General features: G+C 38.2%; 2 protein-coding genes across 2 annotated transcripts; one reads left to right on the plus strand and one right to left on the minus strand.

The window, feature by feature from the left end:
* Nucleotides 1-536: 536 nt before the first annotated feature.
* On the minus strand, nt 537-1481 carry LOC127679572 (olfactory receptor 510). Its single transcript, XM_052175372.1, has one exon. The coding sequence runs from the start codon at nt 1479-1481 to the stop codon at nt 537-539; it is 945 nt and encodes a 314-aa protein (XP_052031332.1).
* A 20436-nt stretch (nt 1482-21917) lies between these two features.
* Nucleotides 21918-22883, plus strand: LOC127679588 (olfactory receptor 10T2-like). The gene has a single exon (XM_052175374.1). The coding sequence runs from the start codon at nt 21918-21920 to the stop codon at nt 22881-22883; it is 966 nt and encodes a 321-aa protein (XP_052031334.1).
* Nucleotides 22884-26725: the final 3842 nt, after the last annotated feature.

The raw sequence follows: 26725 nt of genomic DNA on the forward strand, positions 1-26725 counted from the left end.
GTTGGGGTGAGTCTATTGATTCATTCTGTTCCTGTACCTCATGGTAGGGATATGTGGTTGAACAAAGCCACTCAGCTCCTGCCCAATAAAGAAAATAGAAAAGTTCTGAGTGAATTATCTCTTTTATGACATTCCACAACTAAAGTAAGTATTGCAATTAGGCTCACTGTTTAAATGCTTTTCATTCCAAAGAGAACCATTATAGTTATCAGTATTTTGCTAATTATACAAGACTTTGTGAACAATTAAGATCAAATTTGTAACATGCTTAAATATGAACAATTTAAAAAATGTTAATTTAATTTAAAATTATGTTTAGCAATTTATACTTTATTATTATATTTATGTTCTTAAGTTAAAATTAATTTGATTTCATTACAAAACTTCTAGATGTCTATGAAATGTTAAATATGAATACCAATATTTATTGAAAAGCTAATAATAGACTATTACTTTTTCAATCAGAACACTCCATTTGATATTATACCAAAGAAACATTATTATTTTCTGAAGTCTTTCATAATAACTGATGACTCTTAGCAAACATTTTTTTCACCAAGCTGTCTCTTCAGAGCACTCTTAATCTCATTATTCCGGAGGCTGTAGATGAGAGGGTTCAACATGGGGATCACTACCATGTAGAACACAGATATCACCTTGTTCTGGTCCGTGGAGTAGTTGGACTTAGGCATCACATAAATAAATGTAACTGTTCCATATAACAGTGTGACTACAGTGAGGTGGGAGGTACATGTAGAGAAAGCCTTGTGTCGACTCTCAGTAGAGCGCATCTTCAGGATGGTGATGAGGATGTATGTGTAGGAAACAGCTATGACAAACACTGTGATTACTATAATAGAGCCAGCAGAAAATGAATCAAGAGTTATGAGGACACCATTATAAGAACAAGAGAGTTCAACTAAAGGAGTAAAATCACAGAAAAAATGATTGACTCTATTTTGTCCACAGAAGAGAAAAGAAATGAAGGAAAGTGTAAAGGAGGAAGCATGGATAAACCCACCAATATAAGACCCTACAAGCAACTGGATACAGACTTGTGTGGACATTTTGGCTGAATAAAGCAGTGGATTGCAGATTGCCACAAAACGATCATAAGCCATGGCAGCCAGAAGGAAACATTCAATAGCCCCAAAGAAAACAGCTGAGCCAAGCTGGATGCCACATCCAGTGTAGGAGATACTGCGTCTCTCCACCAGGAAGTTGACAAGCATATTGGGTGTGACAGAAGAAGAGATGGCTATGTCAACAGAAGCCAAGTTGCCAAGAAAAAAGTACATGGGATGATGGAGCTGGGAAGAGAGTCTGATGAGAAGGATGGTGCTGAGGTTCCCAGACACAGTCACCAGGTAGATGCACAGGATGATGGTGAAGAGGATGACTTTAAGGACCGGGTCATCAGTTAAGCCCAATAAAATGAACTCTGTCACAGCAGTGTGGTTCCCATCCTCTTGCAAAGCCATGGAACAGTGTAGTCACTGCCAGATCAAGGCTGTTATAGAGACATTACAGGAGGGGATTTGTAAATGAGTAGTTTCACTTTCATTGATATAAAAACAATTCAATTATATTTAAAGATATCTAAGCATGTATATTTACTTGCCTGAAAGGATGAATCTACAGTTTAAATGTCATTAGCAAAACACACCTAAAAACTTTCTCTCTCATAAAAGCCTATTTCTTTACATGCCATGTTCTCTTATCATTTCCTTAAAGCAAAAAATAAACATAGAATATCAATTAGAATAGGAAAAATTAATCAGTAGTATGTTATAAAAGTTGAATGCATAACACTTTGTAATACTTGAGTAGCAGCTAATATGTTTACATATATTTTAAAATACAGGCATGAATGTAAGAATTATGCATAGATATAAATCTGTAATTACTTTGAATGAACTTGCAGTATTTTCTTATATACATTTTATTTTAAAATTTGATATTATATTTGCCTAAAATATTAACTTCATCAGTATTTTAGTAACTTGAAAGATATTATTTCACTTGCATGTCATTTATAGTTTTTAAAATCACAATTAGAACCTTAACTGTCAGAACCTCACTTCTTAACAGATAGGTATTAATAAAATTAATAAATTATTACACTCCTTTATATCAGAAACTATTGGAATTTTTTGTAAAGTTTTCCTTAATAGGTATTGCATAATATTTTCCTACAGAAATAACTATTGTTCATATAAAAACTAAACAGGAATTTAAATTATCAATAAAAATATCTATTTTAAATTGTTAGGTATTTTTATTATATTTGAAAGATAAAATGCTATTTTACCATATATGCAAAATATCTATCCAATCAGTTGTTTGAAAGCAACATAATAGATACTCAGCCCATAGCTAAGACAATCTTCTTTTGAGTACATAAATATTTTTCTCAGTTTATATATGAAAACCATTCTGCCAGATTCATTATGAAAATCCAGAATCCTATGTTGAAATGAGAACTCATTATCCTGCAGTGAAAATTTGAGATTGCATGTTTACGTAGTCATCTTTTAGTGTTTGTCTCCTTTGAGTATAAATCCCTGAAGATGCTAAAGATTCAAATGTGAATTCTGAAGTATCATGGAACATTACTATTTCCTGTGGTGGGTATTGAGTGATTCAATTCACAGGCTAGAATAACTAAGCTCCCAAATCTTGCCAATTCTCAGGAGATTAATTTACTATTTTGTTTTCTCTTAGGTGTTCATGTACAATCATATAGGATTTATTTACTATTTACTACATCATAATATGAAAATTTTGCTAAGAACAATTATTCCTATGTTTACATTGGCATTTGTATTAAATAAATAATGTTATGCTTAACGTATAAAACCTAACCTACTTTTATTCATTCTATATACTTACCAATAAGTATTTAAATTACCACCTTTAGCATATCCTATCAAGTAGGCCAGAGGAGCATGAAGTGAAACTTTATATAAACTTAAAATTTGTATAAACTTAAAATTTGAATAACAAAAATACACATTTTTGTCATTGCAGAAAAAGGCAGAACATGAATGTTTTAAAAATCACACAGTGAAATAGAATTTAAAAATGACTTGGATGTTTCTAAGTATAGAAATACAGTCAAAGCATCACCCTTGACTAGTGCCCTTTATGTAGGTAGATTATAGAATATCACTAACTCTTCAGTTGAAAGACTTGGTGGTACTCTAGTTCTCTTGCTAACCCAAGTTTCAGAACACTTGTAACCCATTACTGGATGGCTGACTTGACAATTCCTCTAATAAATAAGACCAATATTTCTTTCAACATTCCTTAATACTAATAATTATGCTAAGCATTTTATGTGTAGAGAATCTTTACAGTAAGACAGGATATAGATTTTTTTGCTTATTCTCAGTATTCATTCGATAAAGCAGAGACTGAAGCACTCAAACAACTTAATTTGTATGTTGTGATTCTGACCCATAAATGTCTAATGATAGATTAATATCTACAATTAATAAAGATCCAACAAAGAAAAAGAACTTTAGAACAATTTCCCTTATGAATATCGATGCAAAAATACTCAATAAAATTTTTGCCAACTGAATCCAAGAACACATCAAAATGATCATTCACCATGATCAAGTAGGCTTCATTCCAGTGTTGCAGGGATGGTTCAATATATGGAAATCCATCAATGAAGTGGAATGTAATCCATTTCATAAACAAACTCAAAGGAAAAAAGCACATGGACATTTCATTAGATGCTGCAAAAGCATTTGACAAAATTCAGCATCCTTTCAAGTTAAAAGTATTGGGAAGATCAGGAATTCAAGGCACATATCTAAACATAGTAAGAGCAATATACAGCAAACCAGTAGCCAATATCAAACTAAATGGAGAGAAACTTGAAGCAATCCCACTAAAATTGGGGACCAGACAAGGCTGCCTACTCTCTCTCTATCTATTCTATATAGTACTTGAAGTTCTAGCTATAGCAATTAGACAGAAAAAGGAGGTCAAAGGTATACAAATTGGAAATGAGGAAGTCAAATTTTCACTATCTGCAGATGATATGATAGTATACTTAAGTGCCCCCAAAACTCCACCAGAGAACTCCTACAGCTGATAAACAACTCCAGCAAAGTGGCTGGATATAAAATTAACTCATACAAATCAGTAGCCTTCCTATACTCAAAGGATAAACAAGATGAGAAAGAAATTAGGGAAATGACACCCTTCACAATAGTCCCAAATAATATTTCGTACCTAAGTGTGATCCTAAAGAAGAAAGTGAAAGATCTGTATGACAAAACGTCAAGTCTCTGAAGAAAGAAACTGAAGAAGACCTCAGAAGATGGAAAGATCTCCCATGCTTCTGGACTGGCAGGATTAATACAGTAAAAATGGCCATCTTTCTAAATGCAATCTACAGATTCAATGCAATCCCCACCAAAATTCCAACTCAATTTTTCATAGAGTTAGAAAGAGCAATTCTCAAATTCATCTGGAATAACAACGAACCCAGGATATCTAAAACTATTCTCAACAGTAAAAGAACTTCTGAGGGGATCAGTATCCCAGACTCCAAGCAATACTACCGAGCAATAGTGTTAAAAACTGCATGGTATTACAGTGACAAGCCGGTAGATCAATGGAATAGAATTGAAGACCAAGAAATGAGCCCTATGGTCACTTGATCTTTGACAAAGCAACTAAAACCATCCAGTGGAAAAAAGATAGACTTTTCAACAAATGGTGCTGGTTCAACTGGAGGTCATCATGCAGAAGAATGCAAAGCAATCCCTTCTTATCTCCTTGTACTAAGCTCAAATCCAAGTGGATCAAGAACCTCCACATAAAACAAGACACAATGAAACTAGTAGAAAAGAAACAGGGTTAGAGCCTTAAGGACATGGGCACAGGGGAAAATTTACTGAACAGAACACCAATAGCCTATGCTCTTAAGATCAAGAATTAACAAATGGGACCTCATAAAATTACAAAGTTTCTGTAAGGCAACGGACACTGTCAATAGGACAAAATGACAAGCAACAAATTGGGAAAAGATCTTTACCAACCCTACATCTGACAAAGGGCTAATATCCAATATATACAAAGAACACATGAAGTTAGACTCCAGACAGCCAAATAACCCTATTAGAAATGGGATAAAGAGCTGAACAAAGAATTTTCACCCAAAAAGCACCTAAAGAAATATTCAATATCCGTAGTCATCAGGGAAATGCAAATCAAAACAACCCTGAGATTTCACCTCATACCTGTCAGAATGGCTTAAATAAAAAACCCAAGAGACAGCAGATGCTGGCAAGGATGTGGAGAAAGAGGAACACTCCTCCACTGCTGGTCGAATTGCAAGCTGGTACAACCACTTTGGAAATCAGTTTGGCGGTTCATCAGAAAACTGGGCATAATACTACTGGAGGACCCTGTTATACCACTCCTGGGCATATACCCAGAGGATTCTCTAGCATGTAATAAGGACACATGCTCCACTATGTTCATATCAGCCCTATTTATAATAGCCACAAGCTGGAAAGAACCCAGATGCCCCTCAACAGAGGAACGGATAGAGAAAATGTGGTATATTTATACAATGGAATACTATGCAGCTATTAAAAATAATGAATTCATTAAATTCTTAGACAAATGGATGGAACTGGAAAATGTCATCCTGAATGAGATAATCCAATCACAAAAGTACACACATGGCATGCACTCAGTGATAAGTGGATATTAGCCTAGAAGCTTGGAATACCCAAGACACATTTCACAAAGCAAATGATGCCCAAGAAGGAGGAAGAATAAAGTATACATGCTATGGTCCTTTTTTGAAGGGGGAACAAAAGACCCACAGAAGGAGGTACAGAGACAAAGGGTTGAGCAGAGTCTGAGGGAAAGACCATCCAGAGATTACCCTAACTAGAGATCCATCCATATACAGTTACCAAACCCAGACACTATTACTGATTCAAACAAGTGTTTGCTGAATGGAGTCAGCTATAGCTGTCACCTGGGAGGCTCTGCTAGTGCATGAGAAATACAGAGGGGGACACTCTCAGCCAGCCATTGAACTAAGCACAGGGTCCTCAGTGGAGGAGCTAGAGAAAGGACTCAATGAGCTGAAGGGTTTTGCAGTGCCATAAGAGGAACAATAGTCTGACTTACCCAGTACTCCCAGAGCTCCCAGGGAGAAAATCATCAACCAAAGATTACACATGGAGTTGACCATGGCTACAGACACATAGACAGCAGAGAATGACCTTGTTAGACACCAAATGGAGGAGAGGCCATTTATCCTGGAAAGGTTCAATGCTGCAGTGTAGAGAAATACCAAGACAGGGAAGCAGGAGAAAGCTGATTGAGGAACAGGGGGAGAAGATATAGCTTATGGGATTTTCAGGGGGGGGGACCAGGAAAGGGGACAATATTTGAAATGTAAATAAAGAATATATTTAATAGAAAACAAAAACCAACAAAGAACAACAACAGCAAAAAACAAATGGGCTAACAGAATGACTACCCAGAGCTCTAGCCTGTTATAGAAAGAATATATGAATATATATGTATATGTATATATATATATATATATACATATATAAATTTATCTCAATTTATGATATAGTACTTGCCTAGAAGGGAAAAAGGCCCCCAGATTTGGCTCCTGGTACTTATGAAAAAAGAAAGAAAGAAAGGAAGAAAAAAAGACAGAAAGAAAGAAAGGAAAGAAAGACAGAAAGAAAGAATGAGAGAGAAAGTGGGAAGGAGGGAGGGAGGGAGAGAGATGGAAGGAGTGAGGGATGATGTAATGAGGGAGATATGGAGGGAGGGGGAGGGAGGGTAGGGAGGAAGAAAGGAGAAAGAGGGGAAGGAAGAAAGGAAAGAAAAACATTAAAAAGAATATGATATATTATTTACTCCATGGAACCAAGAAAATATAAATGAATTCATTTAAACAAATTTAAATAAATAAAAATTATTATTTTTTTTGTAGAAAGAACTCAAAGCAAACGAAAACAAACTCAAATATAAATCATGTTGTGGAGAAAGTATAACATTTCTCCATTGCTGGTAGGATTTCAAGCTGGTGAAACCACTCTGGAAGTTAGTTTGGTGGTTCCTCAGAAAATGGGACATAGTACTACCTTAGGACCAAGCTATACCACTCCTGGGCACATACCCAGAAGATGCTCCAATGTGCCATAAGGGCACATGTGCCACTATGTTCATAGCAGCCTTATTTATAATAGCCAGAAATTGAAAAAAAAAAAAACAGATGTCCGTCAACAGAGGAATAGATACAGAAAATGTGGTACATTTACACAATGAAGTACTATTCAGCTATCCAAAGCAATGAATTCATGAAATACTTAGGCAAATGTATGGAATTAGAAAATATCATCCTGAGTGAGGTAACCCAATCACAAAAGAACACACATGGTATGCACTCACCCATAAGTGGTTATTAGCCCAGAAGCTTGTAATACCCAAGATACAATTCACAAACCACATGAAGCTCAAGAAAAAGGAAAAGTAAAGTGTGAATACTTTGGTCCTTCTTAGAATGGGGATCAAAATATCCATGGGAGGAAATACAGAGATAAAGTGTGTAACAGAGACTGGAGAAAATGCCATCCAGAGACTGCCCCACCTAGGGACCTATCCCATATACAGGTACCAAACCTAGACACTATTATGGATGCCAACAAGTGCTTGCTGACAGGAGCCTGATATAGCTGTCTCCTGAGAGGCTTTGCCAGCAACTGACAAATACAGAGGTGGATGCTCACAGCCAACCATTGGACTGAGCACAGGGTCCCCCATGGAGGAGCTAGAGAAAGGACCTAAGGAACTGAAGGGGTTTGCAACCCCATAGAATTAAAAACAATATGAACCAACCAGTACCCCCAGACCTCTCAGGGACTAGACTACCAACCAAAGAGTACAAATGGAGGGACCTATGGCTCCAGCTGCATTTATAGCAGAGGATGGCCTTGTCAGACATCAATGAGAGGAGAGGGCCTTGGTCTTGTGAAGGCTCAATGCCCCAGTGTAGGGGAATGCTAGGACAGGGAAGCAGGAGAGGGTTGGTTAGTGATCATGGGGAGTCAGGAGGTGTTAGGGTGCTTTCAGAGGATAAAAGAGGAAAGGGGATAATATTTGAAATGTACATAAAGAAAATATCTAATAAAAAAGAAAAAAACAACAAAAAAGAAAAGACATGATGGATATTTGAGGAGCTATGCTTAAATTAATATATACTAAAGAAGATCAGGACTTCAGAACTCGGCCTCCCACCAGTCAGGAGAGGAGCATCCATCTTGGTTCCGTACTCCAGGAATCGGACAGACTGAGGTACACAAACATAATCCGAGGCCAACACCGCGGTGGTCTGAGCCCGACGGGCGTTGGCCTGCACCCAGGCCCTGGGCGGGTCGGGGGGCCATCGGGGTGCCAACCCAACCAGGAGGTTTTTTGCCCAGGCCTGCGAGCTCGCCGCCGCCATTTTGCCTGCAGGACGACAGAGAGCTCAGGCGGGCAGACCTGTAACAGGCATAGCCTAAGGCTAACAAAGCGGGGGTCCAGGCCCCAAAAGGCACAGGACTGACCCCAAGAACTGGGCGGCTTGGTGGGCCATCTGTGAGTCAACCCGCCCAGGTGATTGTTAGCAAAGCAGACTCTCCCGGCGCTTTCAGGGAGCGCGGGCGCGCACGCCCGCCATCGTAGTCACCTGGCAAACCCTATTAACAGTCATAGCCCTAGGGGAACTTTGCTCGGACCTTGGCCTCCCAGGCTTTTGCCTGGACTCAGGGACTGGGCGGCCAGGCTAACCTTGTGTGCGACAGCCCAGTTGGCAGATCGGCTGCCCAGCGGAGTGAGCGGAACACAGGGGAGGTCACAGTAGCATACACCGTCGGCACTCCCTGGGAGTGCACACAGGCTCCATCTGCTCCACAGACACAATCTGGGGCAAGGCCTCAGGCAGAAGCCCTTAGCTCTACTCTCTCCGCTTCCGGATCCAGATCAGTCTGGGCGGCAGCATTACATCTCCAAGTCCTGCAAGTGGCTAGCTGGGCTTCCGGGCGGCCAGCTGGGAGAAGTCAGTGTGCTCCAGTGAATCCAGCGGGCCCCAGCGGGAGCCTTCGGGTGCCTGCTTTGGGATCGGAACAGCCTGGGCAGCAGCACACTGTCTACAAGCAGTGCAGGAGGTAAGCTGTGCACCAGAGGCCAACTGGGAAGGGGCAGCTTGCACTGGTGAGTCCAGCACTGACAAGATAAACTAACACCAGTGAGATCTAGATGGCAAAAGGCAAACGCAGGAACGTCACTAACAGAAATCAAGGCAATATGGCAACAGCTGAACCCAATTCTCCTCTACCAACATGTCCTGGATACCCCATCACACCAGTAAAACAAGATTTGGATTTAAAATCACTGGTCATGATGCTGGTACAGGAACACATGAAGGTCATACATAAAGAAATTCAGGAGAAAATGGATCAAAAGTTAGAAGCCCTTGCAAGGGAAACACAAAAATCATTGAAAGAAATCCAGGAGAATACAAAAGCCAACAAGGAGGAAATGCAAAAAACACTTAAAGAAATACAGGAGAACTTTGATCAACAGGCTGAGGTCATGAAAGACGAAACACAAAAATCTCTTAAAGAAATACAGGAGAACTTTGGTCAACAGGCTGAGCTCATGAAAGAGGAAACACAAAAATCTCTTAAAGAATTACAGGAAAACACAAACATGCAAGTGAAGGAGCTAAGCAAAACCATCCAGGATCTAAAATCAGAAGTAGAAACAACTAAGAAAACTCAAAGGGAGACAACTTTGGAGATAGAAAGCCTTGGGAAGAAATCAGGGGACAGAGATACAAATATCAACAACAGAATACAAGAGATAGAAGAAAGAATCTCAGATGCTGAAGATTCCATAGAAACCATGGACTCAACAGTTAAAGAAAATGCAAAATGCAAAAAGCTTGTAACCCAAAATATCCAGGAAATCCAGGACACAATGAGAAGACCAAACCTAAGGATTATAGGCATAGATGAGAGTGAAGATTTACAACTTAAAGGGCCAGCAAATATCTTCAATAAAATTATGGAAGAAAACTTCCCTAACCTAAAGAGAGAGATGCCCATGAATATACAAGAAGCCTACAGAACTCCAAACAGACTGGACCAGAACAGAAATACTTCCCGTCACATAATAATCAAAACACCAAATGTTCTAAACAAAGAAAGAATACTAAAGGCAGTAAGAGAAAAAGGCCAAGTAACATATAAAGGAAGACCTATCAGAATCACAGCAGACTTTTCACCTGAGACTATGAAGGCTAGAAGGTCCTGGGCAGATCTCATGCAGACTCTAAGAGAACACAAATGCCAACCAAAACTACTATATCCAGCAAAACTCTCAATCACCATAGATGGAGAAACTAAGATATTTCATGACAAAACCAAGTTTAGCCAATATCTATCCACAAACCCGGCCCTAAAAAGGATAATAGGAGGACAACACCAATACAAGGAGGGAAACTTCACCTTGGAAAAAGCAAGATAGTAACCTTTCATCAAACCCAAAAGAAGTTAAGCATTCAAATTTAAAAAATAACGTCAAAAATGATAGGAAGTAACAATCACTATTCCTTAATATCTCTTAACATCAATGGACTTAATGCCCCAATAAAAAGACACAGACTAACTGAATGGATACGTAAACAGGACCCTACATTTTGCTGCTTACAGGAAACACACCTCAGGGTCAAAGACAAACACTACCTTAGAGTAAAAGGCTGGAAGACAATTTTACAAGCAAATGGTCTCAGGAAACAAGCTGGAGTAGCCATTTTAATATCAGATAAAATTGACTTTCAACCCAAAGTCATCAAAAGAGACCCTGAGGGACACTTCTTGCTGGTCAAAGGAAAAATACAAAAAGAAGAACTGTCAATCCTGAACATCTATGCCCCAAATGCAAGGGCACCCTCTTTCGTAAAAGAAACTTTATTAAAACTAAAAGCACACATTGCACCTAACACAATAATTGTGGGTGACTTCAACACTGCACTTTCCTCAATGGACCGATCAGGAAAACAGAAACTAAACAGGGACACAATGAAACTAATTGAAGCTTTGGACCAATTAGATTTAACAGATATATATATAGAACATTCTATCCTAAAACAAAAGAATATACCTTTTTCTCAGCACCTCATGGTACCTTCTCCAAAATCGACCATATAATTGGTCACAAGACAGACCTCAACAAATATAAGAAGATCAAACTAATCCCATGCCTCCTATCTGATCACTATGGAGTAAAAGTGGTCTTCAATAGCAACAGAAACAACAGAAAGCCCACATACACGTGGAAACTGAACAATACTCTACTCAATGATACCTTGGTCAAGGAAGAAATAAAGAAAGAAATTAAAGACTTTTTAGAACACAATGAAAATGAAAACACAACATACCCAAATCTATGGGACACAATGAAAGCAGTGCTAAGAGGAAAACTCATAGCCCTGAGTGCCTCCAAAAAGAAAATGGAGAGAGCATACATTACCAGCTTAATGACACACCTGAAAGCCCTGGAACAAAAAGAAGCTATTTCGCCCAGGAGGAGTAGAAGGCAGGAAATCATCAAACTCAGGGCCGAAATCAATCAAGTAGAAACAAAGAGAACCATACAAAAAATCAACAATACCAGGAGCTGGTTCTTTGAGAAAATCAACAAGATAGATAAACCCTTAGCCAGAATGACCAAAGGGCACAGAGAAAGTATCCAAATTAACAAACTTAGAAATGAAAAGGGAGATATAACAACGGAAACTGAGGAAATCCAAAAAATCATCAGATCCTACTACAAGAGCCTATACTCAACACAACTGGAGAATCTGGAGGAAATGGACAATTTCCTTGACAGATACCAAATACCAAAATTAAATCAGGACCAACTAGACCATCTAAACAGTCCCATAATGCCTAAAGAAATAGAAGGAGTCATAGAAAGTCTTCCAACCAAAAAAAGCACAGGACCAGATGGCTTCAGTGCAGAATTCTACCAGACCTTCAAAGAAGAGTTAACACCAATACTCTTCAAACTATTCCACAAAATAGAAACAGAAGGAACACTACCCAAATCCTTCTACGAAGCCACAATTACGCTGATACCAAAGCCACACAAAGATCCAACAAAGAAAGAGAACTTCAGACCAATTTCCCTTATGAACATCGATGCAAAAATACTCAATAAAATTCTTGCCAACCGAATCCAAGAACACATCAAAACGATCATCCACCATGATCAAGTAGGCTTTATCCCGGGAATGCAGGGTTGGTTCAATATACGGAAATCCATCAATACAATCCACTACATAAACAAACTCAAAGAACAAAACCACATGGTCATTTCATTGGATGCTGAAAAAGCATTTGACAAAATTCAGCATCCCTTCATGCTTAAAGTCTTGGAGAGAACAGGAATTCAAGGCCCATACCTAAACATAGTAAAAGCAATATACAGCAAACCGGTAGCCAGCATCAAACTAAATGGAGAGAAACTTGAAGCAATCCCACTGAAATCAGGGACCAGACAAGGCTGCCCCCTTTCTCCTTATCTTTTCAATATTGTACTTGAGGTACTAGCTCGGGCAATTCGACAACATAAGGAGGTCAAAGGGATACAAATTGGAAAGGAAGAAGTCAAACTATCATTATTTGCAGACGACATGATCGTCTACCTAAGTGACCCAAAGAACTCCACTAGAGAGCTCCTACAGCTGATAAACAACTTCAGCAAAGTGGCAGGTTATAAAGTCAACTCAAGCAAATCAGTGGCCTTCCTATACTCAAAGGATAAGCAGGCTGAGAAAGAAATTAGGGAAATGACCCCCTTCACAATAGCCACAAACAGTATAAAGTATCTTGGGGTGACTCTTACCAAACATGTGAAAGATCTGTATGACAAGAACTTCAAGACTCTGAAGAAGGAAATGGAAGAAGACCTCAAAAAATGGGAAAACCTCCCATGGTCATGGATCGGCAGAATCAATATAGTTAAAATGGCCATTTTGCCTAAAGCACTATACAGATTCAATGCAATACCCATCAAAATCCCAACTCAATTCTTCACAGAGAAAGAGCAATTATCAAATTCATCTGGAACAACAAAAAACCCAGGATAGCTAAAACTATTCTCAGCAACAAAAGGAAATCTGGGGGAATCAGTATCCCTGACCTCAAGCAATACTACAGAGCAATAGTGTTAAAAACTGCATGGTATTGGTACAGTGACAGGCAGGAGGATCAATGGAACAGGATTGAAGATCCAGAAATGAACCCACACACCTATGGCCACTTGATCCTCGACAAAGAGGCTGAAAACATCCAATGGAAAAAAGATAGCCTTTTCAACAAATGGTGCTGGTTCAACTGGAGGTCAGCATGCAGAAGAATGCGAATTGATCCATCCTTGTCTCCTTGTACTAAGCTCAAATCCAAATGGATCAAGGACCTCCACATAAAGCCAGACACTCTGAAGCTAATAGAAAAAAAACTGGGGAAGACCCTTGAGGACATCGGTACAGGGAGAAAGTTTCTGAACAGAACACCAATAGCGTATGCTCTAAGAGCAAGAATTGACAAATGGGACCTCATAAAATTACAAAGTTTCTGTAAGGCAAAGGACACCATCAAGAGGACAAATCGGCAACCAACAAATTGGGAAAAGATCTTCACCAATACTACATCAGATAGAGGGCTAATATCCAATATATATAAAGAACTCAAGAAGTTAGACTCCAGAAAACCAAACAACCCTATTAAAAAATGGGGTACAGAGTTAAACAAAGAATTCTCACCTGAAGAACTTCGGATGGCAGAGAAGCATCTTAAAAAATGCTCAACTTCATTAGTCATTAGGGAAATGCAAATCAAAACAACCCTAAGATTTCATCTTACACCAGTCAGAATGGGTAAGATTAAAAATTCAGGAGACAGCAGGTGTTGGAGAGGGTGTGGAGAAAGAGGAACACTCCTCCACTGCTGGTGGGGTTGCAAATTGGTACAACCACTCTGGAAATCAGTCTGGCGGTTCCTACGAAAACTGGGCACCTTACTTCCAGAAGATCCTGCTATACCACTCCTGGGCATATACCCAGAAGACTCCCCACCATGTAATAAGGATACATGTTCTACTATGTTCATAGCAGCCCTATTTGTAATTGCCAGATGCTGGAAAGAACCCAGGTATCCCTCAACAGAAGAGTGGATGCAAAAAATGTGGTATATCTACACAATGGAGTACTATTCAGCCATTAGAAACAATGAATTCATGAAATTCTTAGGCAAATGGATGGAGCTAGAGAATATCATACTAAGTGAGGTAACCCAGACTCAAAAGGTGAATCATGGTATGCACTCACTAATAAGTGGATATTAACCTAGAAAACTGGAATACCCAAAACATAATCCACACATCAAATGAGGTACAAGAAGAAAGGAGGAGTGGCCCCTGGTTCTGGAAAGACTCAGTGAAACAGTATTCAGCAAAACCAGAACGGGGAAGTGGGAAGGGGTGGGTGGGAGGACAGGGGAAGAGAAGGGGGCTTGCGGGACTTTCGGGGAGTGGGGGGGCTAGAAAAGGGGAAATCATTTGAAATGTAAATAAATTATATCGAATAAAAAATATATATACTGAGCATATTATGTATTTGTACCAAAATCATATAATATTACATAGTCATGAAACTATTTAGCTTTTCTGTATTCATTAAAAATAAATTAAAATGTCATTTTAAAAATAAATTCTTTATATGTTGTGTGTTAGTTTAAAAATAAACCTCATTTATTAGTTTGTGTTTGTTTATGTGTGTTCATGTGTTCATCATTCATGTGTGTGTATGTGTGTGTGTGTGTGTGTGTGAGAGTGCGTAGAGTAGAAGATAACCTTGGGCATTGTTGATAAGAATCTACTTTCATAGGAGCTCATTAGTATTTCTCATTGGCTTATAATTTCTCATTGGCTTAGCACTCATTTGCTTAGAACTCTACAAGTAGGTTTTTCTATCTGGCCAATGATTTCCAGGGAGTGTGTGTAGTACTTGCATTATGAGCAGGGGACATCTACTTTTCATGGGTGCTGGGGATAACACTCAGGTCCTCAGTCTTATTTACCAAGCACTTTGCAGACTGAGCCATTCACTCAGCTTTTAATTTCATTTGTAAAAGTAAGAATGCATTGACTGTTTTGCTGTAATTTCTGAAGTTGTGAGAAATAATAGCAAAGATATGATGTTATTGATAGTGTGATAAGTGGTAAAGAATTTGGTGCTGATATGGACATTTAGAAACCATTTACAGATAAAATAAAAGTCAGTGCACTAAGCAGGGATTTGTTCAAAAGTTGATATATTCTAAGAACAATGAATTCTGAAACATGGTTGCTTTATGAAAAATGAATGACAAGGATTAAATCACTTGGTCTTTCTCTTCCTGATTATCTGTTTGTTTCCTCCAGAAATAATCTCATGGCACTCATTCCTTTGTCAGGAAAATGCACTAGTAGAAAGCTGAAGGACCTGGTTAGGTTCCCAAGTCAAAAAAAATGACATCATGGAAGTGGTAAATATGTCCCCAGAACCTATTGCACCCAAAGATATTTTAAGAAGTTTATCCTCACCTATTTCCAGATATTGATAAAAACAACAATAAGTCACAGAAATCCATATTATATCTCAGAAATTAGAAATCACTTGATGTACAGGGCATTCCAGGAAAGCCCCATAAACCGACACTTTCTATTATCTAAAGTAGTCTCAAGATAATCATCTCCAGTGGCCCCAGGACTCTCATTAAATCTTTCAGTGTTCCAAGCCCCACCCGTAAGCAATGCTGAAGACAGTCCCTTAAATTATAAAAAGTTATACTAAAGAGACATTTCACAGACTTTTGAGTGGGAAAATAGCTCCACTGCTTGTCTCTGTATTATGAGATATACAAAATCCCAGAAATAATTTGCAGAAATTCCATTTCTTATTCTTATAGAGATGAAGTGAAGTACATAGAAGTGATGGATTGAAAGCAGAGAACAGCATGGGAAAAACTACATATAGCCTGGGTAAGGACAAGAAGGGAAAATATCAGTTATTATTACAATACAGTAAGTATCTTGTTATGTGATGGTAGACAAGGATAAAGGGGGATTGTAATGGTATTACACTGATGTTCCACTTTATTACAATGGATTAAGGAATATACAATCATATACATGCAAAGTATCAAAATGTTTATGAGATCATCAACCAACATTGTCTGATGAAGTCTGTATAAACTTCACTTATCTTGATACTCAGACATGATACTCTGGAAAATACCAAGAACTTGTATTGAGTATGATGGAAAATATGTTCTTTTTCTCACAGATTCTAGCAATTCTGAGATGTTCTTCAAAGAAGACCACTGTATGCATCTAGTGTGATTTCATACTATATTAAATAAGGGATAGTGTCTACAAATGCAGAGACATTTTATTTTTCCTGGGCTCTAAGGAAAAACTCATGAATTTGAGATTTTGTTACCTTCTTGGTTTTTTCACCATTCATAAATGCAGGTAAGCAGGAAGGAGCAAAGTGCCTGCACATCATTCACAGTGCTGAGAGCACAGAGTGCCGAGATCATTTTAAGAGCTGCCAACTGCCAAAATGAGGCAAATTCAAGTAAATTAAAGACTGTGCTAGAAAGGAATTAGTACATATTTATAATCATTATTTGTAGAAAAGTCTCTGGAAAGCACAAGATTCCATACAGCCACTGAGGTAGCCATCATCAAAAACCTATATTCACAAGACTGATCCTCTAGAATCGAGATACAGCAGTTCTTTTTTTTTTTTTTTTTGTTGTTTTGTTTGATTGATTAATTTTGGGGTTTTATTTATTTATTTTTTTAATTTTTTTTTATTATTCGATACAGCAGTTCTAAATGAGTCACTTTTCTTTTCTTTTTTATTAGGTGTTTTTTATTTACATTTCAAATGTTATCCCATTCCCTCTTACCCCTCCAACCCCCCCCCCCCATTCTCTCCCCCTGCTCACTAACCTACCCTCTCCTGCTTCCCTGTCCTGGCATTCCCCTACACTGGGGCATTGAGCCTTCATAGGACCAAGGCCCTCTCCTCTCATTGATATCTGATAAGGTCATCCTCTGATACATATGTGACTCAAGGCATGGGTCCCTCCATGTGTACTCTTTGTTTGGTGGTTTAGTCCCTGGTAGCTCTGAGGTACTGGTTGGTTTATGTTGTTGTTCCTCCTATGGGGCTGCAAACCCCTTTAGCTCCTTAGTTCCTTTCTCTAGCTCCTCCACTGGGGACCCTGTGCTCAGTCCAATGGTTGGCTGTGAGTATCCACTTCTGTATGTATTTGTCAGGCACTGGCAGAGTCTCTCAGGATACAGATATATCAGGCTCCTGTCATCAAGCACTTGTTGGCATCCATAATAGTGTCTGGCTTTGGTAACTGTATATGGGATGGGTCCCCAGGTGAGACAGTCTCTGGATGGCCTTTCCTTCAATTTCTTCTCCACACTTTGTATCTTCTCCCATGTGTATTTTGATCCCCTCAGAAGGATTGTAGTATACAGACCTTGGTCTTCCTTCTTCTTGAGCTACACTTTTCTAACAAAGATAAAATTAAACTTGTTTTGGCATGCACATGTGAGCAAGTGTACACACACACACACACACACACACACACACACACACACACACCTTTAAATCTCATAAAAATAAAGTCGTTTAGAAACCACAAGGAAATGAGTAAGAGAAGCAGAGGGGTTTAGGGAGCTTTCCTGAGGCAAGTAACATTTTGGGGCAAGTAACATTTGATCCTTTTTGTCAGAAAGTTCATTGCAGGTTAAATTAACAACACAGGTAAGCAGAAGATCAAGAAACAAGTTGCTACAACTGGGAAATTGAGAAATATTTGTTACATAGGGGATCTTGGCAACAGGAAATGATGATAGTCTGTCAAGACCTTGAACTCATGGTTCAACCCTTGCATTTTGTAAATGTTACAGTCTAAACAGATGTATATTATAGGCATTCAGTCAATATATGGAAAAGTCATGACTGCCAATAGTCACACAGCCACCCAAATCAAACTTATATACTTTGTAAAATCTAAATGATAATCCCTATCACATACGCTTATGAAGGTTACATGAGCACTGTCTAACATCACTTTCTTTGTAGTACATTGTTACACTGCAAATAGATGCTGCTTACCTGGACAGACTTTTATTATAATCTGTTACTACATAGAACATGTAAATTAGAAAGTAGCAACTCTCATGCTAGTTTATTATATTTTTTCATTAATCCCTATGAATTTACTAGAATAATTTCCAGCTAGCATCTCTTTCTAAACAGAATTTCTCCAGACTCTTGTTACCATGCTATAAATGTGCCTCCCATGTGTACTAATGACCTGCAGACCAAGTACCTCTCTGGGCCATAGTTTCCTTGTCAAAAGTCTCTTGAAGTAGCACTTACCTCTTAGGGTAGCTGTGATGATACAGAGGGATGTACAACAGAAATAGAAAAAAAGTTAGAAGAAAATAAGATACTTGTAAAGCCCACCACTGTGTATCTGTGGGAACTTTTCAGAAGGATTGACTAAGGTGGAGGGACATGATCTGAATGTACACTGGGTCATCAGACAGCCTGAAAACATGAATGGAATAAAAGAGACAAATGAAGAGATGGTGATAAACACAGACTCTAAGCAATGGAACTAGACAGACAAACTATGAGACAAATAAATAGTTCTTCCTTTGAGTCTTTCTTTATTCATTCAGGTCCCAGCTATAGAAAGATAACTAAGACAGAAAGTGTGCCAACAACAATTTCTACAATAAAGAGTCATACCATGGTAGTAGAATTGGTATGAAAGAATATATAAACAGGAAAGCCTATACTGAAATATATTGCAAAAATCATAAGTGATCAAAATAAAATGAAGGAGGCATTCTTAGCTATGATTCCAGAGCCAAAACAATGTAGATGAGTAGAAACAAATGAATTGAAAAAAACATGTAAAACCCCAATGGAAAAGGGAAGAGCTGAATAGAAACAATACCATATGTAAAGTAACAGAGGGATTAAGTTGCATTTGGAAGGTAGGGGGCATCCTCTGGCTTGAGTGCATGATAGGTACAAATGGGCCAGAGACTAAACCAAGACACTTTTCTATTTGTTTGCAAAGAACATTGAAATTCAGGCTGGGATATTTATGTTTTCCTATATGAACAGTGGGTTTCTATATACTATTTTTGAAAACTTCAATGATTTGATTACTGTAACCTGTCCTTAGAAAGCTATCATTACGTCACAGTGTGATGAATGAATTGTGTGTGTGTGTGTGTGTGTGTGTGTGTGTGTGTGTGTTATAAGCTTGGGAGATGCAATTTCGCTCTATGGAAAATAAGCAATTTATATCAATTACTCTTGTATTTAAAAAGAATATAGAATTTGGAATTCTGAAAGTGACATTTTGGGTCTAAAAAGGATAAATTAGTTGAAAGAGGTCTCATTAATCTCAACAGATACTATTAACAACTTAAAATAACAAGAGGCATGATGTGGCACATCTGCATTCAATACTGAGAAGAAACTGAAACATTTTCCAAAGGAATGTGAAGACCTTTTCCAAGAATGGTCAAACCTTAAAAATCATAAAAGGTACCCTAAGGTTGAATAATTTTTAATGGAAAGGGTTTTGTTTTAGAGATAACTAGATTGAGACACCTTCAGAGGAAAAATAGTCTGATCTTAAAGATAAACCACAAGAGGATCAGTGAAGATTGATGGAGCACTTTCGTTGCTCACAGAAAGCTCTTTGTGTTAGACATACCTCTAATTGTCTCCCTCCTGATGTTGTTCATAGATGCCATTGTACTGTCCACTTAGGTACCGAACTTCCTCACACAAGTCTCTGCTGATGAATGGACAACAGCCCTGCACTATCACATCAAAGACATCTGTACAACTGTATCTACACTCAAGCAATAAGATGTATATTATAGGCATTCAGTCAATATAAATGTAAAATTCCTGACTGCCAATAGTCACACAGCCACCCAAATCAAACTTTTATACTTTATAAAACCTAAATGATAATCCCTATCACATACGCTTATGAGGGTTACATGAACACAGTCTAGCATCACTTTCTTTGTAGTACATTGTTACTCTACAAATAAATGCTTCTTACCTGGACAGAATTTTTATAAAATTCTGTTACTACATAGAACATGTAAATTAGAAAGTAGCAACTGTCATGTTAGTTTATTATATTTTTCATTAATCCCTGTGAATTCACTAGAATAATTTCCAGCTAGCATCTCTTTCTCTGTCTTTCTCCACCATTTTCTTTTCAATCCCCAACTCCTTAAGGTTTAACAGCAACTGAAGTTAAAATGAAAATAATGTTCATAATCCTATCTTTCTTACCCATCAATTTCTGCTTAGTGTGGAAAAATTAAGTATAAATGAGTTAGAAATATGATGTGAAAACTGATCTCAGGAATTTAAAGTGTTTCCTTCAGGACTCTGCTGTAAAACCCCTGAAGCATATTAGCTGGGAAAATGTTGATCAAACCTTTATGACCAGTGTTGACAGTCTGAAACGAAACAGTGTTTTCAAAATTACTTCAACTTTAGGTAAGTTCAATATGATGTTCTGAAAATGTTTAAAGTCATAGATTTGTTCTAAGAACTATTTCAGTATAAACTGTCGATGTAGAAAGATTGTTGTGTATTTTAAAAAGACTGAAATTACCCAATGTTTGTTTAATCTCATCTGGTTATTTTCAAAACTGTCATTGTGATGGCTAATCTTAGTTGTCAATTTAGCTACATCTGGAATTAACTAACACTCAAGCAGCTGGGCATGCTGATGTGGGAATATCCATCAGAAATTTTGGCTCTATTTTCTCATAGGAGGCTATAGGAAAAAAAAAACATTGAAAAGGGAAACTTTGCTTTCTTGCCCACATCCTCACTGGCAAGCTCATCCATCTTGCTGCTGAAGCATTACTTCACTTGTATCAGAACCTATTTCTCTGTGATCCCAAAGTTGAGTGGTGAGTAGCTGAGACATCCAACTTCATAGAATGAACAGGATCTTAGACTTTCCAACTTGAGACTTGTGTTGAACTCGGCAGACCACAGCCTACAAGCCACTCTAATAAGACTCATTTTAATATATATGACTTAATTTTATCAGTTCTGTTCCTTCAGAGAACCCAGTCACTGTTAGGAAACAGAGAATGATAAGGAACTTATGTATAAATAGAATAATCCTGAGAAAAATATTAAATTTTATTGGAAATTTTTATTAATCTCTTCAAAACAAAATTGGCAGATACTATGTCCATTTCAAATAAATTAAGCAAATGGATTATTTTAATCTTTCATCCAATCCAGAGTACCCTCATATAAAATAATGGACAGAAAAAATATGAAGTTATAGAATCGAGTGCGTGCGAGTGAAGCAAAAAAAAAAAAAAAAGTGCATTATTTCGTCACTTCTTCAGATCCTGATTCAGGAACACAAATAACAAGACAAGATTTGTAACTAGAAACTAAGAAGATACTTAAGCCTGCTCTTTGGGGTTTGAACAGATTTACATACTGGAAATATTCTCATCATTTTGACTCTTAACTTTCCTAACTTTTTCCTTAGTCACCTGCATACATGTGTCTCTTTAAGGTTATTGAATTTATTAACTCAGGTGACCTTGATCAAAATCTTGGTTATACCATTCACCAATTCTTCACAGTCATCTCTGAGTCTTTATCTTAAACATATATCCTGCTCTGGGGCAAACTTATTACCACTAGGAGGATGGGCAACCATACCACAGTGACTACATTTCTTCTGTGGGGATTTTCCAGTTTCCCAGAACTGCAGAATCTACTCTTTGCTGTGATTCTGCTCTCCCATGTGAGCATTCTCTTAGCAAATGCATCCATCATGGTGGCCATCAAGCTCAATCACAACCTCCACACTCCCATGTACTTTTTCCTCTTTGCCCTGTCCTTTTCAGAAACATGCACTACTATGGTGATCCTGCCCCGCATGTTAGTGGACTTGATATCAAAGAACAAGGCCATTTCTCTCCCTGAGTGTGCCACCCAGATGTTTTTCTTCTTTGGCTTGGGAGGCAATAACTGCTTCATCTTGTCTGCCATGTCCTATGACCGTTATACTGCCATCCATAACCCTCTGCATTATCCAATCCTGATGAGCCAAAAGATCTGCCTTCTCTTCATAATGGCCTCTGGTGTGCTTGGCTTCTCAGTCTCTCTGTGTATTGTCATCACAATATTCAACTTGTCTTTTTGCAACTCCAACATCATTCAGCATTTTTTTTGTGATATTGATCCTGTGGTTTCCCTTGCCTGTAATTTGACCCTTTATCATAAAGTGATTCTCTTTGTACTCACTGCCTTTGTGTTGGTAGGCAGCTTTATTTTCATCATGGTTTCTTATGTCTTCATTGTGACACTAGTTATAAAGATGCCCTCTGCTAAGGGAAGGTATAAGACCTTTTCAACTTGCTCCTCCCATTTCACAGTGGTGTTCATACATTATGGGTTTGCTTGCTTTGTTTATCTGAGACCCAAGAACAGTGACTCTTTCAGGGATGACACACTGTTGGCAGTGACATACACCATTCTGACACCTCTGCTCAACCCCATCATTTACAGTCTGAGGAACAAAGGCATGCAGACAGCCTTGAGGAAAGACATATGCAATATGATCAGATTGTTCCCCAAAGTGGTAAATAAAAGAGCCCAGAGGATTTGAAAAATATGTATGGTGTTGGTGGAAAATAGGATACTTGAGGATTAAGATCAGTTTTTAGTGAACTGAGAAATTATCTTCACTTTTGTTATTTTTGTATTGTGTTTGAGACATGAATAGTCTCATTATATAGCTCCAGATTACCTAGAACTCACTATGTAGACAGATTGACTTTGAACTCACAGAGATCCATCTGTCTCTGTTAGGAATTAAGTCATGATCCCCCATATCCAGATTTCAGCTATTATTTTCCTGTTATTAGATCTAGTATATCTCTAGTCTTATTGCTACAAAAATCTATGTAACATTAAAATACTATATGTGTATATATTTTATATGTGGAGAAACACACTCAAAACATGTCTTTAAACTGTTATGGGGTTCCACCAGTTTACACAATCTTAAAATATATGCAGAAGACATAGCTAGGCTCCATATAGGGTCTGTGTTTGTTGCTTTAGTCTCTGTGAGCCTTGATCAGCTCTGCTTAGTTGATTCTGTGGTTTGGGTTCAAGTACTGTCCTCAAGCACTCTGGCTCCTAGAATTCTTTCTCCCACTCTTCTGATTCCCATGGTTTTGCCTAGGGTTTGATTGTGGATTTCATTTACTGTTTGTTTGTTAATTAGTTTTGCCAGTCATATATGGTTCTATTGTGGGTGTCTGGGGGGATAAGCCTCTGGTTCCTGGCCATCCATGCAGTGGTAGATATGGGATACCTCTCCTGTATGGGCCTCAAGTTGGACCAGTTATTAGTTGGTCAATCCTGCAAGTTTCATGACAACATTATTCTAGTACTTCTTGAAGGCAGGCCATATTGTATGTCAAAAAGAAAACAGACATTGTAATGACATATTTTCATGTGATTTACTTTTTTATAAAACAAAACAAAGAAAACAAAAGTATGTTTAATTAAAAGTGAATGAGGCTAAATGAAAGAGGGAGAGATAGTAAAAAGGAGAAGAGAATAAGAAGAAAATAGAAATGAAGAGGGAGAGGAGAGGGAAAGTAGAAAGAGACATTGCTATTAAAAATTACAAATTTAGGAGTTCAAAAGAGAGAATGACTGCAACATAGAAGAACTTCAAAGAAATTCTTTTAGTTGAGTCTGTGGGTTGGCTTCAGTTACTGGCCTCAAGGCCTCTAGCTCCTAAAATTGTTCCTCCCACTCTTCTTGTTGCCATGGTTTTGCCTATTCAAAGAAATTTTAAGAAACTTTTTGATTTAACTCCTTTTGAGTATGCAATGAAAATAAGACATGAATGGACTATTACTTAATAGTGTTTATATAAGCAAGGGCTTGACATCATGAGCACTTTGGTAATCATAGGACTCGAGGAGAAGGCAGGAACAGCATAAATTTCAAGAATTCTCTAGCTCTTTCTGGAGCTAGAGAAAAGTTGTTTGCTTAGGTCTATGAGACACAGCATTCCTTGTAAAAAGTAGGGACACTCCCAGGGCTTTCAGAACATCTGAAGCAATGGGCTCAGATGTTCCAGTGGAACACAGGGGTTCTTAAAAGAATTAATTATTTTTATATACTCCATATTTTGGTCCCCACCCCACCAACCCCTGTCTATCCTATGACTGTTCCACATCCCATACCTCCTCCCTTCCCCATCCCCATGAGGATGTCCCTACTCCAAAACCCACCTGACCTCAAAACTCCCTGGGGCCTCCAGTCTCTTGAGGGTTAGGTGCATAATCTCTGAATGAACAAAGACCTGGCAGTCCTCTGTGTGCTAGGAGTCTCATAACATCTGGTGGATGCTGCCTGTTTGGTAGTCCAATGTTTGAGAGATCTGGGGGGTCCAGGTTAATTCAGACTACTGTTCCTTCTACAGGGTTGCCCTCAGCTTCATTCAGCCTTCCTTAATTCAACAGCAGGGGTCAGCTGCTTCTGTCCATTGGTTGGGTGCAAATATCTGCATCTGACACTTTAAGCTTCTTATTGGGTACTCTGGAGTGCTGTCATGCTAGGTCCCTTTCTGTGAGTGCTCCATAGCCTCAGTAATATTGTAAGATCTTGGTATCTCCCCTTTAGGTGGATCCTACTTTGGTCTAGTCGCTGGACCTTCTTTTCCTTGGGTTGCTCTCCATTTCCATCCCTGTAATTCTTTTAGACAAGAATGATTATGGGTCAGAGTTTTGACAGTGGGATGGCCCCCTTCTCCCTCATTTGAAGCCCTATTTTACTGCTGGAGGTAGGCTTTATAAGTTACCTTTCCCAACTGCCAGGGATTTCACCTAAGGTTCCTCCCTTTTATTTTCCTTGGAAGATAGGAGGTTGGGTGGATCCTCCAGAATGCACCAGGAGCCTGGGAGGTGAGGAAACACGGGGTTTGAAGATGGAAGACACAAAGTTTCCAAGGTTACAGGATAGAAGACAAGAGAAAAATGGATAATGGAATGAGAAAGACACAGAGAGAGAAAGAGAGAAAGAGAGAGAGAGAGAGAGAGAGAGAGAGAGAGAGAGAGAGAGAGAGAGAGCAAGAGCACAGATTCTATGAAATATATACAAAACTCTCTGAAAATATATCCTTTCCATTTCTCCACAACATATTAGATTAGATGGTTCAAAAGGGATAGAAGTTGATGTTAAAATGCTTGCTTTGCATATAAGAGGGTTCAAGGTCCAGTCTCTAGCATTCAAAAATGATAATCCTAATTTTAAAGTTCATAAAGATTACAGAAAAAGAGACATTGTCTCATTTATTAAATTCAGAGAGTTCAGATGTGCCATATGTAGCTATAATCTTAATCAAAATATTATGGCAAGTTTTTCAGGTGAATTATTGAGAGAAATGAGGAGGTCTAAGATTCTAATCCTTTTCACATCACATTAATGGCTTCCCATATGTGAAGAGTATCAGCACTGATTCTGCAGCAGGAAAAAGTATTTGAGTTAGAGAAAAGATTGAAACTTGGGCAAAGTCATTAATAAATGAGGAGAGGAAAAATGGTTATCAGTATGACTTTCAGAACACTGATATCCTTGCTACCAACTACTAGTGATATCAGTGCTTCATCATGAAGATGGACAATGCATGGAAATGGAATTAGAAATGGAATTAGAAATCAGGGAGATGTCAACAGTGTGTTTTTGTGTCAGTAGAGTAGAGAAAGAAGTGGTATCTCCTCAGCAGAGCTTTGAAGACAGTATACCTTCCTGAGATATCCAGATTTAATTAAGATTGGGAGACAGAAAATAGTGGGTATGATAGAGAAATGATACCAAAATAAATAAAGTTAAAGATTGTTGGGAAAAGTCAAGGAAAGAAGAAGACATTCAAAGAGAAGTGTTCCTGAATAGAAGGCTGGTGAAGGAGTTTGTAGGGGCCACATATTGGTACCTAAGCATGAAGATGTGTCAGAGCCTATGGGGATGCCACATCTTGTACTTTGCTCAAGTTTGGATTACAATTTACTGAAGGTTCTCTATCCAAACATTTCACATACTATTTTTCCAAATGCCCCATCTTAATAGTAAAGTGTGTGGTTCCCCATGTAATAATCTTTTACTGTTCTTATACAATTAATCATTAAGTCTCAGTATGAAAATTATCACATTTTCTTTTCAATTGAAAAGAGTCTTCTTTCATACTGACCATAGTTTTTCCTCCCTCTATAGCTCCCAGTTCCCTCTCTCCACAGATCTTCTCCTACCATTTCCCTTCAGAAAGGAATAGCCCTTCAAGAGACAGCATCCAAAACATGACATTCAATAAGACAAAGCAAAGGCCCTTATATTGAGGCTGAAAAAGGTAACCCAATAGTAGAAAAAGAATCCCACGTGAAGGAAAAAATGTCAGGGGGTATACTTGCTCCTACTGTTATGAGTCCCACA

This window comes from Apodemus sylvaticus, chromosome 1 (genome assembly GCF_947179515.1).
Source record: "Apodemus sylvaticus chromosome 1, mApoSyl1.1, whole genome shotgun sequence".
Classification (NCBI taxonomy): Eukaryota; Metazoa; Chordata; class Mammalia; order Rodentia; family Muridae; genus Apodemus; species Apodemus sylvaticus.

Excerpts from the sequence above, each read along its gene's own strand:
- LOC127679572 (XM_052175372.1), bottom strand. The coding sequence starts at position 1,481 with ATGGCTTTGCAAGAGGATGGGAACCACACTGCTGTGACAGAGTTCATT.
- LOC127679588 (XM_052175374.1), top strand. The coding sequence starts at position 21,918 with ATGGGCAACCATACCACAGTGACTACATTTCTTCTGTGGGGATTTTCC.